This window comes from Copadichromis virginalis, linkage group LG3 (assembly GCF_057382275.1).
Source record: "Copadichromis virginalis isolate Kocher_CV1m ecotype Utaka linkage group LG3, C_Virginalis_male_GT1.1, whole genome shotgun sequence".
NCBI lineage: Eukaryota > Metazoa > Chordata > Actinopteri > Cichliformes > Cichlidae > Copadichromis > Copadichromis virginalis.
This window is the reverse complement of record NC_140620.1, coordinates 15,102,460-15,119,586: the sequence shown is the minus strand read 5'-3', so window position 1 is coordinate 15,119,586 and position 17,127 is coordinate 15,102,460. Positions and strand designations below refer to the sequence as shown.

Sequence of the window (17,127 nt, the reverse complement as noted above, 5' to 3'; positions counted from 1 at the left end):
AATTGGTTATTATCAGGATGTTCTTTTTTGCGTTAGGACAAAGGTAGGATGCGATTGCTGCTGTTTTATCCATGTGTGGATGCACATGCCCAGCTCCCAAATTGTACCCAAATACTGTACCTCCCTCCATCCAACCATACACTTCTTTGGGTTTGCCATCAGTCCTGCCTGCCAAAGGGTCTCTGGGACCGTGACCAACCACTGCACATGCTCCACCACTATGAATGATAACATCATCCAGGTAGCAAACAGCATAAGCAGTGTGAGGATGCAGCTGTAGCTCCAGCACGTGCTGGAAAATGGCCGCGGCTTCAAACAAGCCAAATGGAAGTGTGACAAATTGGTACAAACCATAAAGAGTGGAGAAAGACGTTTTTGATGATAATAATAATAATAATAATGATAATAATAATGGATTGCATTCATACAGCACTTTTTCCTCAGACCCTCAAAGTGGTTTACAATTCCACTATTCATTCACGCTCACATTCACACACTGGTGGAGGAAAGCTGCAGTTGTAGCCACAGCTGCCCTGGGGCAGACTGACTGCGAGGCTGCCATTACGCGCCATCGGCCCCTCTGGCCATCACCAGTGTTTGTCTTTGGACTGTACAGACAAGGGAATCTGCCAGTAGGCGTTGGTTAAATCCAGCATCATAAACAACCAAGGAGTGCTTATAAAGTCCAGGTCAACCTTTGGCATGGGATAAGCATCAAACCATGAGACCTTGTTCACTTTGTGATAATCATCAAAGAACCATATAAAACCCTGCACTCACTCCTTAATTCCCTTGAAGTACCTTAAAAACAACCGGGCCCTCTCAACAGCTGGGACAAATCATCTGGCAAACAGATAAGCATAGGAGACCAAACACTGAGGAACAAATCCTCACTTCATCCTATGATAACAGCATTTTCAACATTTCCTCCAAATCCTTTTGCACAATTTGTCTCTTCTGCTCAGGCAACCTGTTAGGTCATGAACACACTTTCATGCCAGGCTGCGTTTCAAAAAGGTGCACAACACATCTGCAAACTGCTGTTGCAATGCAGGAACATCAGCTTTATTGGAATGTGTGAGATGTTAATCACAATGTATCTTAAACACACTCTCTGTTCAGTGTGAGTCTCCTCCTCTGATAAACCTCTACTGAAAACAGTTAAATTAGTTTGAATCTGAAACAAACTACTTGTTGTGAGACCAATTCTTTATTTTTCACACCAAACTATTTAATAAGACAAACTTTACACAGAGTTAATCAAATATAACTAATGCTTTAACATTATCAGGATTTCATAATAAAAACTACAGATTCCATCTGAACTCTGTGGAGCCTGATCTCAAGTCCAACTCTGAAACCAGAAGAGGATCTTTCTCTCTCTTCAGATTCATTGTGATCCAGTGATTTCAGTCCTGCATGATCAGGCTGATGTTTGCACAGAGCAGATAATGAAGTGAAGGTTTTTGCACATTGGTAACAGTGAAACAGTTTATTTACAGCGTGGGATCGTTTGTGTTCGGAGTATGAACTGAGATTCCTGAAGCTCTTGTCACACTGGTCACAGCTGAAGTTCACTTCCATGTGTGTACGTTCATGTTTGTTACGATGACCTGATTGTGAGAAGCTTTTGTCACAGTGTCTGCACTTGTATGGTGTCTCTTTTGTGTGGATTCCCTTATGCTTTTTCTTTAAGCTCACGTGAAGTGGTGAAGGATGACCCACACTGGTCACAGATGTGCTTTTTGACCCCACTGTGGAAGAGTTCATGTATTTTTAATGTACTTGGTGTGTGGAAGCCTCTCCCACATTCTTTGCAGTAGTTCATTTTGTCTCCAGTGTGGCTACGTTGAAGTGGTTTTAGGTCCTGTTGAAGATTGGAAGTTTTTCCACAAAGGTCACAGAGAAATTTTCCCACCACCACAGTGACGACAGGGCTGAGAACAGGATCCATCTGTGTTGCTCTGCTTCTAAACAAAGACACTGTAAGTCAACTCTGCCAACGTCCAATTACATTTTACTCTTTACATTACAAATCTCAGCTTACTGAGTGAAAATGATTCTTCATTTTTCCAAACAGTTCATTCAGAATAACTCCATAAGTTTACTGATCAGACTTGTTCCAAACACTCAGGTTAAAATTACAAGATAAAAAACTAAATACATCCTCACAGTAACTGCACTTGTAGAGTTACTTTCTGGTGTGGATCTGTTGGTGTTTATTCAGCTGATTTGGAGTTTTAAAAGTCTTCTCACACAGGTCACATTTGTAAGGTCTCTCCTCAATGTGGCTAAACATGTGTTGTTGTAGCTGTGCATCTGTTGTAAACGGTTTCCCACACTGATCACAGCAGTAAACATCATTTCCAGTGTGAATCAGTAGGTGAATATTTCGGTACTGTATGTTGTTGAAAGTTTTTCCACAAAAGTCGCAGCTGTACACCTTAATTCCAGAGTGGGTAACTAGATGCTTCTGTAAGTGTTCATTTCGAGCAAAAGCTTTAGCACACAAGCCACAGATGTACTCTTTAACTCCACTGTGGATGAGTTGGTGTGTTTTTAAGTGTCCAGCCCGTAAAAAAGACTTTCCACACAAGTCACAGCTGTACGCTTTAACTCCACTGTGGATGAGTTGGTGGTTTTTTAAACCTCGAGTCTCGGCAAAAGACTTTCCACACTCATCACAGCTGTAAGGTTTAACTGCACTGTGGATGAGTTGGTGAGTTTTTAAGTGTCCAGCCTGGGTAAAAGACTTCCCACACTCATCACAGCTGTAAGGTTTAACTCCACTGTGGATGAGTTGGTGTCTTTTTAAGCTTCCAGCCCGGTTAAAAGACTTTCCACACAAGTCACAGCTGTAAGGTTTAACTCCACTGTGGATGACTTGGTGACTTTTTAAGTGTCCAGCCTGGGTAAAATCCTTCCCACACTCATCACAGCTGTAGGGCTTCTCTCCCTTTCTTCTGTGAGGTTTGTCGGCCTCCTGAGAGTACTGACTTCTCGCTTCATGTTGGTCCTGCAGTGACAGAGATACAAACAGAGGCAGTGAGTGAAATGCAGTCATGGAACAAACTGTAACTCCCTCCATTGGTGGAATTTAATGTGACAAAAAACACATTGTTGGTGTGTTACCACCACCTTGTGGTGATAGTGTCACATTACAATGATGTGCAATGAGAGTTGTAATGAAAATGACATTCTTGAAGAAATACTGATAAGTAGAGGTGGGAATCACCATACATCCCACGATACGATATTATTGCGATTTTTTTTTTTAAATATTTTGCAATATTCAGATTCTGTACATAAAGGTACACTTCATCAATATTCATTTTATCTAATATCAAAGTCTCACACTCAGTCTTTCTCTCATTTCAGTCAGTTTTATTGTTGACAAACTGAACGGTTTGTATTACAGTCTAGTCCAACTTAACTGAATGCAACCATCTGGTACAATTACAGCTATTCTGAACTATGCAATTTAGGAAAACTATGCAGCCCATTCAGCAACTGAAGAATTTGAAAGTAAATTAAAACAAAATATAATTTTACATTAAATAAAAAAGTTTTAAACTTAATTAAAATAAAACATGTCTTAAATTCAAATAAGTAAACTGTCATGTTTATTGCTGCCAAAAAAAAGTTAAACACATTTGGACAGTGAAGGAATGTCAGGATTCTTGCTCAGAAAAAGGATCAACATGCTCTGAAGTCAGAGCACAAAAACCTTTTTTGTAACAAAATATCGATTTCTGCTGTCCCTGTATCGATACATTATTAGCAAACAAAATATCACGATACTACACAGTATCGATTTTTTCCCCCCACCCCTACGTGATAAGTGGAGAAAATCTTTAACTTCATAAAATTTTTTGAGTTCAACAGATGATATTGTTGTTTCAATATGTGCTGATAAAATATCATCTTTGTATTTTCTTCTAACTTCTGTGGTTTTTGGTTGTGAATGTAGATTCTGTATATATGGAGGAGCCCAGGATGGAAAAGATAAAGCTGCTGTTAATGTGTTATTAAAAACCAACCAGCTGTGCACACAGTTTCAATAACAGTGTAACTGTGATATTTTTCTCACCTTCTGTGTTGAAGACATTGTTTCCTCTGTAGTGGCTGAGCTGAGTCCAAATGGCTGAAATTGTTCCTCTGCTGCACCACCAGACCCTTCTCTTCCTGTTACTCAGCTGGGACACAAAAAGTATATATTTGTATTTTATCCCTGACAAAAAGAAGCAGAGCAAATAAACATTACTACACTCCTCAGTGACAACAATACCCATGAAGCTTCAAGGTAAAACCCCAGAAGCAACTACAAAAAGAAAGTCATCAGTTGCCTACAAGAACCTGAAAGGTAAAAAGCCGCCTTTACCCAGGGGATGCGACACCCTGTATATATGGACTTCCATAGTTTCACAAAGGAGTCCAGCTTGGAAATGTTGTAGCAGTATAAACTCAGCCAACTACAACATTTCCAAGCACCTCATTACCATCCTAGGGGAGCTAGGATGGTAATGAGGTTTTTAAAAAACATTTAAAAAAATCACTTTGTTAATGTGGAATTCAAAAAGTATTTCACAAATGGAGAATGTATTCTACAATTCATTATTTAAGCACAGAATTCTTTATTTCGATGTGCGTGGCTCTTGTGGTCCTCCATATAGGGCTAGCAAAAATCATACCGTATTTTCACGACCATAAGGCGCACTTAAAAGCCTTAGATTTTCTTCAAAAAGTGCGGCGCGCCCTATAGCGCGGTGCGCCCTATGTGTTGTAAGGAGAACGTAGTAGAGAACACCATGAGAACGTTAAAGGGTGAAGTGTGGGCGTTGATCGTATATACCGGGACAATCGCACATACCTGTATAAAAGAACAGGTATGTGCATTATGCAAGACATCGTTGTTTTAACAACCCTGAAAATGGCAAAGAGACACGCTTATGAAGCACAGTTTAAACTGAAGGCCATCAGCTACGCGGAGGAACATGGAAATCGAGCAGCGGCGAGAGAATTTAAGATTAACGAATCGATGGTTCGCAAATGGAGGAAGCTAGAAAACAAGCTCCGGCAGGTCAAGAAAACGCAGCTGAGTTTCCGCGGACATAAGGCGAGGTGGCTCGAGTTGGAGGAAAGACTCGAGCGGTGGATCATCGAGCAAAGAGCGAGCGGGAGAAGCGTTTCGACGGTCACCATTTGGCTAAAAGCAGTTTCACTTTCACTTTTTATGACACGGTGCCATTTTTCCATCCGGACCAGGACTACGGTAGCGCAGCAACTTCCAGCGGATTATAAGGAAAAGCTGGCCATCTTCCGCTCCTACTGCAGCAAACACATCGGCGACAAAAACATCCAGCCCAGCTACATCACTAACATGGACGAGGTCCCGCTCACTTTTGACATCCCGGTGAGTCACACTGTGGAGAAGAAGGGGACCAGCACGGTAGCGATACGCACAACGGGGTATGAAAAGTCTTCTTTTACTGTTGTGCTTGGCTGCCATGCTAATGGACAGAAACTGCCGCCTATGGTGATTTTTAAGCGAAAGACTTTGCCTAAAGAGAAGTTTCCAGCAGGAATCATCATTAAGGCAAATGAAAAGGGCTGGATGGATGAGGAAATGATGAAAGAGTGGCTGAGGGAGGTGTATGTAAGGAGACCAGGTGGTTTTTTCCACGCATCACCATCGCTGTTGATCTGTGACTCTATGCATCTCACAGCCGATGTGAAAAAACTAGTGCAACAAATGCACTGTGAGCTTGCTGTCATTCCGGGAGGCCTGACAAAGGAACTCCAACCGCTGGACATCGGTGTGAACCGCCCGTTCAAAGTAAGGCTGCGAGCGGCCTGGGAGCGATGGATGACCGGTGGAGACCACAGTTTCACTAAGAGTGGAAGGCAGCGCCGGGCGAGTTACGCCACAATTTGCCAATGGATTGTAGATGCTTGGGCTAACATGTCTGCTGGCACTGTTGTTCGAGCTTTCGCAAAAGCCGGCATCGTTTCCGAGGAGCCGCACGGCACGGAAAGTGACTCTGACGGTGAAGACAGTGAACCTGGAATGTTTGATGGAGATTTAGCGCAGCTGTTCAATTCAGACACAGAGGATGAGGACTTCCATGGGTTTGATTGATGATAAAAATGTGAGTACCAAACTCAGTTTTGCTCCTGCTTTATTTTTAAATATGCACACTTGTATGCTTGTGTGTTGTTGATGATGACGATTACCGGCAATAGAAATGTGAGTAAGGTACCGAATTCAGGTTTGCTCCCGCTTTATTTTTAAATACGCATACGGTACTTGTATGCGCCCTATGATCCAGTGCGCCTTATGTGTGTGTTAAATACAGTAATGGCACACATAACTGAGACTGCGCCTTTTAGCACAGTGCGCCTTATGGTCGTGAAAATACGGTAGAAGTGGCACACATCACATCACCTGTTGAAGGTGTTAACAACACCTTTACATCCACTTGGTGAACTCGCAAACGCTTAGGATTTAGCTGAACCTGACTTTAGATGTTTCTGAAACAAGAAGGACATATTGATTTGCTCTCCTGATATTGAGAGTGTAGTATTGATATTTTAACCTTTAAGGAGCACAAAATGTATTAATCCTACTAACACATACACGCATGTAATGAAGCTCAAGAAGACCAGATAGTATTTTAAGCCTGTGTTTCTGATTTCATGGTTCACTTAGTGGGATGAGAAGCAATATATGAACTAGTGGACTAATATTATATTAGGAAAGATGATTGAATTATAGCAGGGGTGAACAGAATGCAGCAGAGGGATTAAATGAGTGAGACTAGTAGATTCTTAGTTTCTTGTTCCTGATGTGTAGGGGAGGTTTTACCATGACATACACCTTGTTACATGGGATGAAACTTTTATTATATATGTTTGAGGAGTGCACTGAAAGTTAGGTTTGAGAATCTGCTCTCCTTCAAGCAGGCCTGCATGATTGGAACTAAACGTGCTATACAAAACTGTTGCTTTAAAAACGATGGTAAGGTGAGCTTCTCCACCTTACAATGGGCTCTGGAGAAAGTCACCTATGTGGGACACGATTAGATAGTAAGTCCCAAGTCCCTTGTCTAAAAGGAATCAGCAAGGTAATCAATTCTGAATTCATCTTTTTTCTTTTTTGAAATGATGTCATGTTGCTGGCAGTTAGTGATGGGATTTCCGGCTCTTTTTAGAGAACCGGCTCTTTCGTCTCGGCTCACTAAAAAGAGCTGGCTCTTTCGCCTCCCAGCCAGCTCTTGAGGTTTTTTTGTTGCTTTAATTAATTTATTATTAACAACAATATAAAATTATGCACAAAAAAAATTACTAACGTAATTACTAGGGGTGCAACGATACACAAAATTCACGGTTCGGTTCGGTTCGATACTTTGGTGTCACGGTTCGATATTTTTTCGATACAAAAAATGTTCATGCCTTTTTAATTTGTCATTTATTAAAATTATAAATATATATTTTAACTCAAAAGTACAGTTTTTAAATTTAACCCTAACCCTTGTGCGTGTTTTTTTATTTTGACAGCGAATGCGCACCTGCGGACCACTTATGTGCTCCCCTGGTTATTTAGCTCATCATATTGCAGCCACAGAAATTCTTTTGTCCATGAAACCATAAAGCTGCACTTTCTTTTTGCCTTATAGTCTGATTTGTCATAACTTTTCTGTTTTGTGGTAAGCTTTTCTTTGGCTGTCACTTCTTCACCCTGACCTGTCTTATTTGGCTCAGCAGAACTAAAATATATATCCTGCTGCTTTTACACACGCACTCACATAATGCTCAGTGATTCTCTGCGCGATCAACCTCTCACATGTTTAAGCTTGCTGCGGGAGATTTCACTTGTCATGCTTGCCCTGCGCTCTTCCTTCTGAGGATGCTGTCTGTGTGGAGCGCTCAGTGGATCTGCGCTCGACAGTGCAGCCTAGGCGGAGTAGTCGAATGCAGATTCACTGAGCGCTCAACACAGACAGCATCGTCAGAAGGAAAGTTGGAAAAGAAATTACAAATTTTGTATTGTTCGATACATATGCGTACCGAACCGAAAGCACTGTATCGAACGGTTCAATATCGATACGAATATCGTTGCACCCCTAGTAATTACACTGCGCCTAGCATCCTGGAGCACTTCTGTTGTGTTTTGTACGTGTTTTGGAGTTTGTGCGTGCCTCAGGGTTTATACATGCTTTGTCTCTAGGGACCACCGTAAATATACTTTTATTGATTCAGTCCACATAAAATCTAATAAATTAATCATATGATACAAAAACCAACTTTTAACTATTTAAATTTTCATCTTTTTCCTTTTAAACTAATTTAAAGTGAAACAAAACAAAACACTGCAAACCACAACACAATAAAATATTAATTAAAATATGAAAACAAAAAGAAGATGCATATTCTCTGTCATATGGGCCTGCATGAATAAACTTTCTGAATCCTTTATCATCTGCAACTGAAAATAGTTGTGGTTGATTCCTATACCTTTCTAATGGGATGTTGTTGTCCCTGGCTCTCTTTCTGTCTCGCTCTGTTCATGTGCTACTGCGAGCGTAACTACTGCCCCTCCCCCCTCTTCTCAGCGCAAAGCACAAGGCTCGCGTGTGGAGTGAAGCGGAAAAAAGTGTGACAGAGAAGGTGAGAGAAAGAAAATAAATCCTACAGCTCGTGACGCTCACTTCAAAGATCCGGCTCTGAGATTCATTTCGTTCGCGACCGACACATCACTACTGGCAGTAGAAACTTAAGTCGACAGAAGAAGTTGTGCTTTCACCAATAAACATACGGGGACTGACTGGACTGATAATGGGGACAAATGGTTGACTGACTTGACACTGATATGCAAGATTGTACCTACTCCAAGCAGACAAGGAAAGGGTTGATGTATGTATGTTTTTTTCAGGAACAGGAAGATGACAGCGACATCCTAGGGTCGCATGAACTTGTGGGCTATGAAGACTTAATCTTGTAATTGTTCATTTCTATGTGTATTTACCACCAGTATGTTATTTTCATGATGTGGTGGCAGATTTCTTTTCCTATGTTTTAATCATATCACATTAGTAATAGTAATTTTATTTTCTCACTTCAGTGTTCATCAGTTGTATGCATTCACATAGAATGTTATCACAAGTGGGCCCCATGTTATTGCACCTTCACAGTGGACCCATCGTAGACTGGAAGATCTCCAGACAGCCTACTTTAAGGGAGGTGACAGGTGGTTGTAATTTTTCTCTGAGGTCAAGGATGAGCTGGACTGAAGGTATAGGGATACGTGATGTCCTGTGGAATGTTCTTTGTTTGAGAGTGTCTGTGAGGGTGGCGGCAAAACTTCAGAGATGATCCTTGTGTTGACTGGGATGTTCCCACCCAAATTGTAATGTGTTTATTAAACACACTTCAAACCCAGCTCACAGGGTATGTTGCAGCGAGTTTTCTAAAATTTCCATAACAGTTCGGCCTTGATGAGCAGGATTTATCAGGTGAGTTTTGATGAATCACAGGCACGTGGTGACTGGCCATCCTGAGGGAAAATTGCCTCAGTCCCATCGTTCTTTTGTTTGCACAAAAGGGGGAACCGCGACATGTGCTTCAGCAACTCACACATGTAGGACGTTTTAACGAACTAGGAGAGAGACTGCAAAGAATTTGCAATGGAAGTGGAAACACCACTATGATTCTTAGTGTTTTGTTAACCCCTGTTTAAAGGACAAAAATTGAGTTTTGTTCTCCAAGCATTTTGTGTCGCCTTAAATCTCACAAGAATGACAGTGGAGGTCTGCCTGTCTTTAAATGAGGAGTAAGAGCTGCCTCAGCCAGATCCCGCCCCCCACTCTATGGCTGTATTCCAATTCAGAAGAGGTGTCAAAATCCATAGGATGCATCCTACAAACGTACTTCAAATGCGGCCTCAAGAGGATGCAGCCCATGAATTTGGACATCCCCAGAGTCTGCAGCTTTGAAAGCGGGATTTGAAGGCCGATTATGTCACGTGATGAAGAGTTTCCAAATTCATGGGTGGGTGGGTTTTGATGGGGTTTTTTTTAATATCTAAAGTAACATGGCTGCTATGAGGCCAGCTAGGATCCCTGTGGACCTTTCCCTACAAATGATCCAAGATGGATGGGATGAAGAGCCCATCGGAGGCATTGACTCGGACATCTCAGATATAGAGGACCCAGACTATTGTCCCCCCCCCTGAACAAGGCCAGTCAGACACAGAGGAGTCCTCAGATGAGTCCTCTGAAGAGGAAATGGATATTGAGTCCAACAGAATGAGCCCCTCTTACTGCTCTAGCCACAATATTCTGAATTAGTCGGCTAGGGCTTGCACCTGGGTTTAGTACGGTCTCCCCTATAGATGTATGGAAGATGTTCATGTCTGATAATATAATAGAAGAGGTGCTGACATGCACAAACATGGAGGCACAAAGAGTCGCCACAGACAGGGGAAAAGAGTGGAAAAATGTAATCAAACATAAGCTCCTGGCCTTTATTTGATTGACCATTCTTGCAGGAAGTGAGAAGAACTGGGATATACCAGTCGGTGTGCTTTTTGGGAGTCCTCTGCATAACCAATTGTACAAGGCCACTATGTCAATTCAAAGATTTGAAGATATTCGCCCGTCTTGCACTTTGATGACAAGAGGACCAGAGCCTACCGACTGAAAACAAACCACGTGGCAGCTTTCCTTTCTACATATGGGGCCTGTTCCTGGTCAACTGCAGGCAGAAATTCATGCTCAGTGATTGTGTTACAGCGGATGAACCAATTGTGCCTTTCAGAGGGAAGACCCAGCTTCTGCAGTATATACTGAGCAAGCATACAAAAGTGATACAAGTGATACAAAAACTCCAATTTCTTAAAATTAATGAAAAAATAAATAAAAATGAAACGGGCCTTATGTCACAAACATGTTTTATGAGGAATACCTCAAATATGAAAATATTACAACTCTTCATTTTAAAGATTTTGAAGAATAACAACCGAGTTTATAGCAAAATGCATTGATTTTATTTGGGGTCATTTTTGACCCCACTCGTGGAAGAGTTTAGGTATTGGTAGGTTGTGCATCCAAGGGTTAAACGTGCTGCTGTTGTTTAATGCGACCTCGCTGGTTTTCTCTTTCTGGCGCAGAGAAAAGCCGATCAGCTGGTCACTGATCAGTTTCATAACTGAATTAGCAGCTTTCTAGCTGAAGTAGTACGGGACAAACCGCCTTGCTTTTCACCTCAACTTTAGTTTGACTTCCTCGGCTGTAATTGGTCCAGCTCAATTCAGTTGATCATAACCAACTGGCCAATCCCCCACCATTCATTTATACCGTAAAAAAGAGAAAAGAAATAAAACCCCATCGGCCCATAAAAACGAAAAATCAAGGGCGGCCCACTGGGCAAATGCTGGGTATGCTCGATGGCCAGTCCAGCCCTGCCCGTACTGCCACACATTTGTTCGTCCAAAGCCAGTTAATCTGCGACGCCAGTTAAACTGGAACACCGGTCTCAGTCAAAATGCCCGGGTCGATTTTTTTTATCCCAGTCCAGCCCTGGATGCATCTGGAGATCGTCCTATGAAGTCCTATTTCAATGACTAATTGCCCTCCCCCACGCTTGTACCCGTGGCTTCCTGTCACCGCGGTAAAGTGAGCCGTCATTTGTGAGCCGCGGTCAAGCCAGCCGCCTCTTATCCGCCGCACAAATTTCCTTGCGCTTTTACACCAGTCTTCACGGTAGCGCCTGTTCGCTTTATGTGCCGATTGAAAGCCTATACCCGCGCACACGTGCGCGAACGCGAGCACGTGCGCACACAAATTACAATGAAACAGCCCGATACAGTCAATACAATTATGGAAATGTCAGAAATTCATTAAAAATCATCCTGAGTAGTTGATGTCCAACTTTCAACAGATTCCTTCTCTGGGACACCTACTGTACCTGTGTGCCAAGTTTCAGCCAGATTTACTGTAGAATTTCTCAGAAATTAAAGGAAACTTATATTCAACGCAATCAGCCAATACAATAGAATTATTGTCAATTTTCAAAAATTCATTAAAAATCATCCTGAGTAGTTGAGGTCCAACTTTCTACACATCCCTCCTCTGGGACACCTACTGTACCTGTGTGCCAAGTTTCAGCCAGATTTACTGTAGAATTTCTCAGAAATTAAAGGGTACTTGTATCCAATGCAGTCAGCCAATACAATATAATTATGTCAATTTTCAAAAATTCATGAAAAATCACCCTGAGTAGTTGAGGTCCAACTTTCAACACATCCCTCCTCTGGGACACCTACTGTACCTGTGTGCCAAGTTTCATCCAGATTTACTGTAGAATTCCTCAAAAATTAAAGGAAACTTATATTCAATTCAATACAGTCAATACAATAGAATTATGTCAATTTTCAAAAATTCATTAAAAATCATCCTGAGTAGTTGAGGTCCAACTTTCAACACATCCCCCCTCTGGGACACCTACTATACCTGTGTGCCAAGTTTCAGCCAGATTTACTGTAGAATTTCTCAGAAATTAAAGGGTACTTGTATCCAATGCAGTCAGCCAATACAATATAATTATGTCAATTTTCAAAAATTCATGAAAAATCATCCTGAGTAGTTGAGGTCCAACTTCCAACAGATTCCTTCTCTGGGACACCTACTGTACCTGTGTGCCAGGTTTAATCTCAATCTGCTGCATCAATAATTGTTTAATATTGATGGATCAAAAGTGCTGCTGAGAGAGTCATGACAGTGACTATAAAGAGACAGCATATTTGCTTTTCTTCACTGACTCGCTCTGAAATCCAGATTTTAATTTTGGAATATTAGGTGTACTTGTGGTTCCTATAGAATTTTAAGGTTGAACGGTAATCAGAGTCTTCATCTCTTAGACCTCTCTTCTGTGGATGCAGCTCACATCATTCTGTACAATACGATCATTTTTAATTCTACAATTGTTTATAACCTGCATAGTTCACATTTCTGTATAGCTGTATATCTCATATTCTGTATAGTTTTTTATATTTATATCCTGTTCATAGCGTGTAAATAGTTTGTACTCACTACAGCCTGTAACTATACTTATAGTTATAGCATATTCATAACATACCTTCATACCGTGTACATTGTAACATACCATAATAGACCCATTTCTGTAATATACTTACATACCTATATTATTGCTAATATATATTCTAATATATCTATATCATGGCTAAAGCACTTCTGGATGGATGCAAACTGCATTTTCTTGCCTTGTACCTGTGACATGTGCAATGACAATAAAGTTGAATTCTATTCTATTCTAAATTAATTCAGAAGACAAACACCCGTCTCTGCTTTTGAGATTAGCATTAACACCTTCAGTTTTGACAAATAATACAGTTATAGTGGATCAGGTGCCCCTGAATCTTCCCTTATTTGTGCTGCAATAAGCCTAGGCTCTTGCGGGCTTCCAATCATGTATGAATTTTTTCCTTCTTTGCTCGTTCTGTGTTTATACACCTCTCTGCATTTAATCATTAGTTAGTATGCATCTCTTGCACAGTGTATATGTTTTCCTGTCTCCTTTTCATCAACCTCAGCCAGTCACAGCAGATGGCTGTCTCTCCTTGAGCCTGTTTCTGCCAGATGTTTCTACCTCTTCAAATGGAGTTTTTCCTTCCCACTCACACTAAATGTTAGCTCATATGGGGTACTTAAATTGTTGGGGTTTTCTTTGTATTATTGTTGTGTTTTTACCCAGCAACATAAAGTGTCTTTAGGTGACTGTTGTTGTGATTTGGCGCTGTACAGGGAGTGCAGAATTATTAGGCAAATGAGTATTTTGTCCACATCATCCTCTTCATGCATGTTGTCTTACTCCAAGCTGTATAGGCTCGAAAGCCTACTACCAATTAAGCATATTAGGTGATGTGCATCTCTGTAATAAGAAGGGGTGTGGTCTAATGACATCAACACCGTATATCAGGTGTGCATAATTATTAGGCAACGTCCTTTCCTTTGGCAAAACGGGTCAAAAGAAGGACTTGACGGGCTCAGAAAAGTCAAAAATAGTGAGATATCTTGCAGAGGGATGCAGCAGTCTCAAAATTGCAAAGCTTCTGATGCGTGATCATCGAACAATCAAGCGTTTCATTCAAAATAGTCAACAGGGTCGCAAGAAGCGTGTGGAAAAACCAAGGCGCAAAATAACTGCCCATGAACTGAGAAAAGTCAAGCGTGCAGCTGCCAAGATGCCACTTGCCACCAGTTTGGCCATATTTCAGAGCTGCAACATCACTGGAGTGCCCAAAAGCACAAGGTGTGCAATACTCAGAGACATGGCCAAGGTAAGAAAGGCTGAAAGACGACCACCACTGAACAAGACACACAAGCTGAAACGTCAAGACAGGGCCAAGAAATATCTCAAGACTGATTTTTCTAAGGTTTTATGGACTGATGAAATGAGAGTGAGTCTTGATGGGCCAGATGGATGGGCCCGTGGCTGGATTGGTAAAGGGCAGAGAGCTCCAGTCCGACTCAGACGCCAGCAAGGTGGAGGTGGAGTACTGGTTTGGGCTGGTATCATCAAAGATGAGCTTGTGGGGCCTTTTCGGGTTGAGGATGGAGTCAAGCTCAACTCCCAGTCCTACTGCCAGTTCCTGGAAGACACCTTCTTCAAGCAGTGGTACAGGAAGAAGTCTGCATCCTTCAAGAAAAACATGATTTTCATGCAGGACAATGCTCCATCACACGCGTCCAAGTACTCCACAGCGTGGCTGGCAAGAAAGGGTATAAAAGAAGAAAAACTAATGACATGGCCTCCTTGTTCACCTGATCTGAACCCCATTGAGAACCTGTGGTCCATCATCAAATGTGAGATTTACAAGGAGGGAAAACAGTACACCTCTCTGAACAGTGTCTGGGAGGCTGTGGTTTCTGCTGCACGCAATGTTGATGGTGAACAGATCAAAACACTGACAGAATCCATGGATGGCAGGCTTTTGAGTGTCCTTGCAAAGAAAGGTGGCTATATTGGTCGCTGATTTGTTTTTGTTTTGTTTTTGAATGTCAGAAATGTATATTTGTGGATGTGGAGATGTTATATTGGTTTCACTGGTAAAAATAAATAATTGAAATGGGCATATATTTGTTTTTTGTTTAGTTGCCTAATAATTATGCACAGTAATAGTCACCTGCACACACAGATATCCCCCTAAAATAGCTAAAACTAAAAACAAACTAAAAACTACTTCCAAAAACATTCAGCTTTGATATTAATGAGTTTTTTGGGTTCATTGAGAACATGGTTGTTGTTCAAAAATAAAATTATTCCTCAAAAATACAACTTGCCTAATAATTCTGCACTCCCTATATAAATAGAATAGAATAGAATAGAGTACTTCAGACCGGGAGATTGGCAAAATGTATAAATAGGATGGCGATTAGGGGAATTGGAGACAGCTGTGTAACACAGCAGGGATACATTGGGAATAAGAAGACAGTGGACGTAAGACTCAACACAAGAAAGAGACAAGAGGCCACCAAACTAAAACACAGACCTAAGATACACGAGCTTGACACAGACAAAAGCATAAACAGACATGAAGACAAGACTGGCTTTAACACTAGAGTGTTTTCACAAGTCTTCCATCCACTTGTGGAATGCTGAAAAAGAACTACACTTAAAAGTTTACTTATGGAACTGAAAACAAAAGAATACATAATGTAAACATATCATCAAATAATCCAGGACTCACAAACAATGATATGATGAACAGAACTATAAAAAACAAAACTGAGAAATGCTTGGTAAACTGACCAAGGACTATGTCATCATGTCATTTTTTAAATATCATGGTTAATGTGTCCTGATTTGTAGATAGTGCCATCTTACAAATACCAGGAAATCCAACTGGGTGACAAGCCAGAGTTGTCTGCCCACACACCCACTGACTAGAAAAAAGGTTGAAACCTCAACTACTCAGGATGATTTTTAATGAATTTTTGAAAATTGACATAATTCTATTGTATTGGCTGATTGCGTTGAATATAAGTTTCCTTTAATTTCTGAGGAATTCTACAGTAAATCTGGCTGAAACTTGGCACACAGGTACAGTAGGTGTCCCAGAGGAGGGATGTGTAGAAAGTTGGACATCAACTACTCAGGGTGATTTTTAATGAATTTTTATACAAAGCGAAAAGGCGCTACCGTAAAGACTGGTGTAAAAGCGCAAGGAAATTTATGCGGCGGATAGGAGGCGGCTGGCTTGCCCGCGGCTCACAAATGACGGCTCACTTTACCGCGGTTTCCTGTCCTGGGGGTTGGTTGTTCTCCTGCCCTGCACCCCATCCTTTTGTTCTTACCCCCTAGCAACCGCCATATTCTAACGTTGCAAGCAATCACAAACTCTACAGTCTGTCTAACTCCAATGTATAGCAAGCAATCTATTATTTCTCAACAGAGCTAAACTCAACATAAACTGAACCCACATTAAAGTTAGCTCGGTGCTTACCTTTAGATGAGCCCACAAACCGAGAGAAACTCCGTGATGAAGCTGGAAGTCTTAAGAAACAGATCAGGGAGCAGAGACCCACGTGGTTCACGCTGATCTGAGCTACGATCCAGGAGACAAGGGTGTGCAGATCGATGCAGAAATTGATCCCAACGTTGGTAGTTGTATATGTTCCTGTAAGTTTACTACTTCACTCCCGTTTCATGGAAAAAGCAGCTCTCTCTGCTCGACTCCTCTCCTGCACACACACTTTGCTCCGCCTCCTTTTCCGGCTCTGCTGTGATTTGTTGCTGTGCGGCCACGTGACTAAGCTGGGCAACGTAACCACGTGGGTGTTATTTAAAATTTCAAAATTAGGGCCTATCTCATTTTCCCAAACTCTTTTCCTTGGCTTCGAAGAAAACGTCATCGTGGGAAGGAGAATTGCTAAGGACTCAGGAAAAGAGAGGAGCGGTGCTGAGAATTGGAACAGCCTTACACTCGTCTCTCTGTAACAATGTGACACCGGATGTCCGCCTGTTGAAACTACATTGTGCTGAAGATGGACTACAAAACAAACATCTTACTTCGTCACAATGTGTTCTAACCCTGTTGTTTTATGGAAG

General features: G+C 41.5%; 1 protein-coding gene across 1 annotated transcript; it reads right to left on the bottom strand.

Annotated features, from left to right (window-relative positions):
* Positions 1–1,511: 1,511 nt before the first annotated feature.
* LOC146712996 (uncharacterized) lies at positions 1,512–16,772 on the bottom strand. The gene is made up of 3 exons (XM_085446187.1): positions 16,523–16,772; positions 4,091–4,196; positions 1,512–3,016 (listed from the first exon to the last, which is right to left on the bottom strand). Exons 2-3 carry the CDS (start codon positions 4,106–4,108, stop codon positions 2,192–2,194), a joined length of 843 nt encoding a protein of 280 aa, XP_085302313.1. The 5' UTR covers positions 4,109–4,196; positions 16,523–16,772; the 3' UTR covers positions 1,512–2,191.
* Positions 16,773–17,127: the final 355 nt, after the last annotated feature.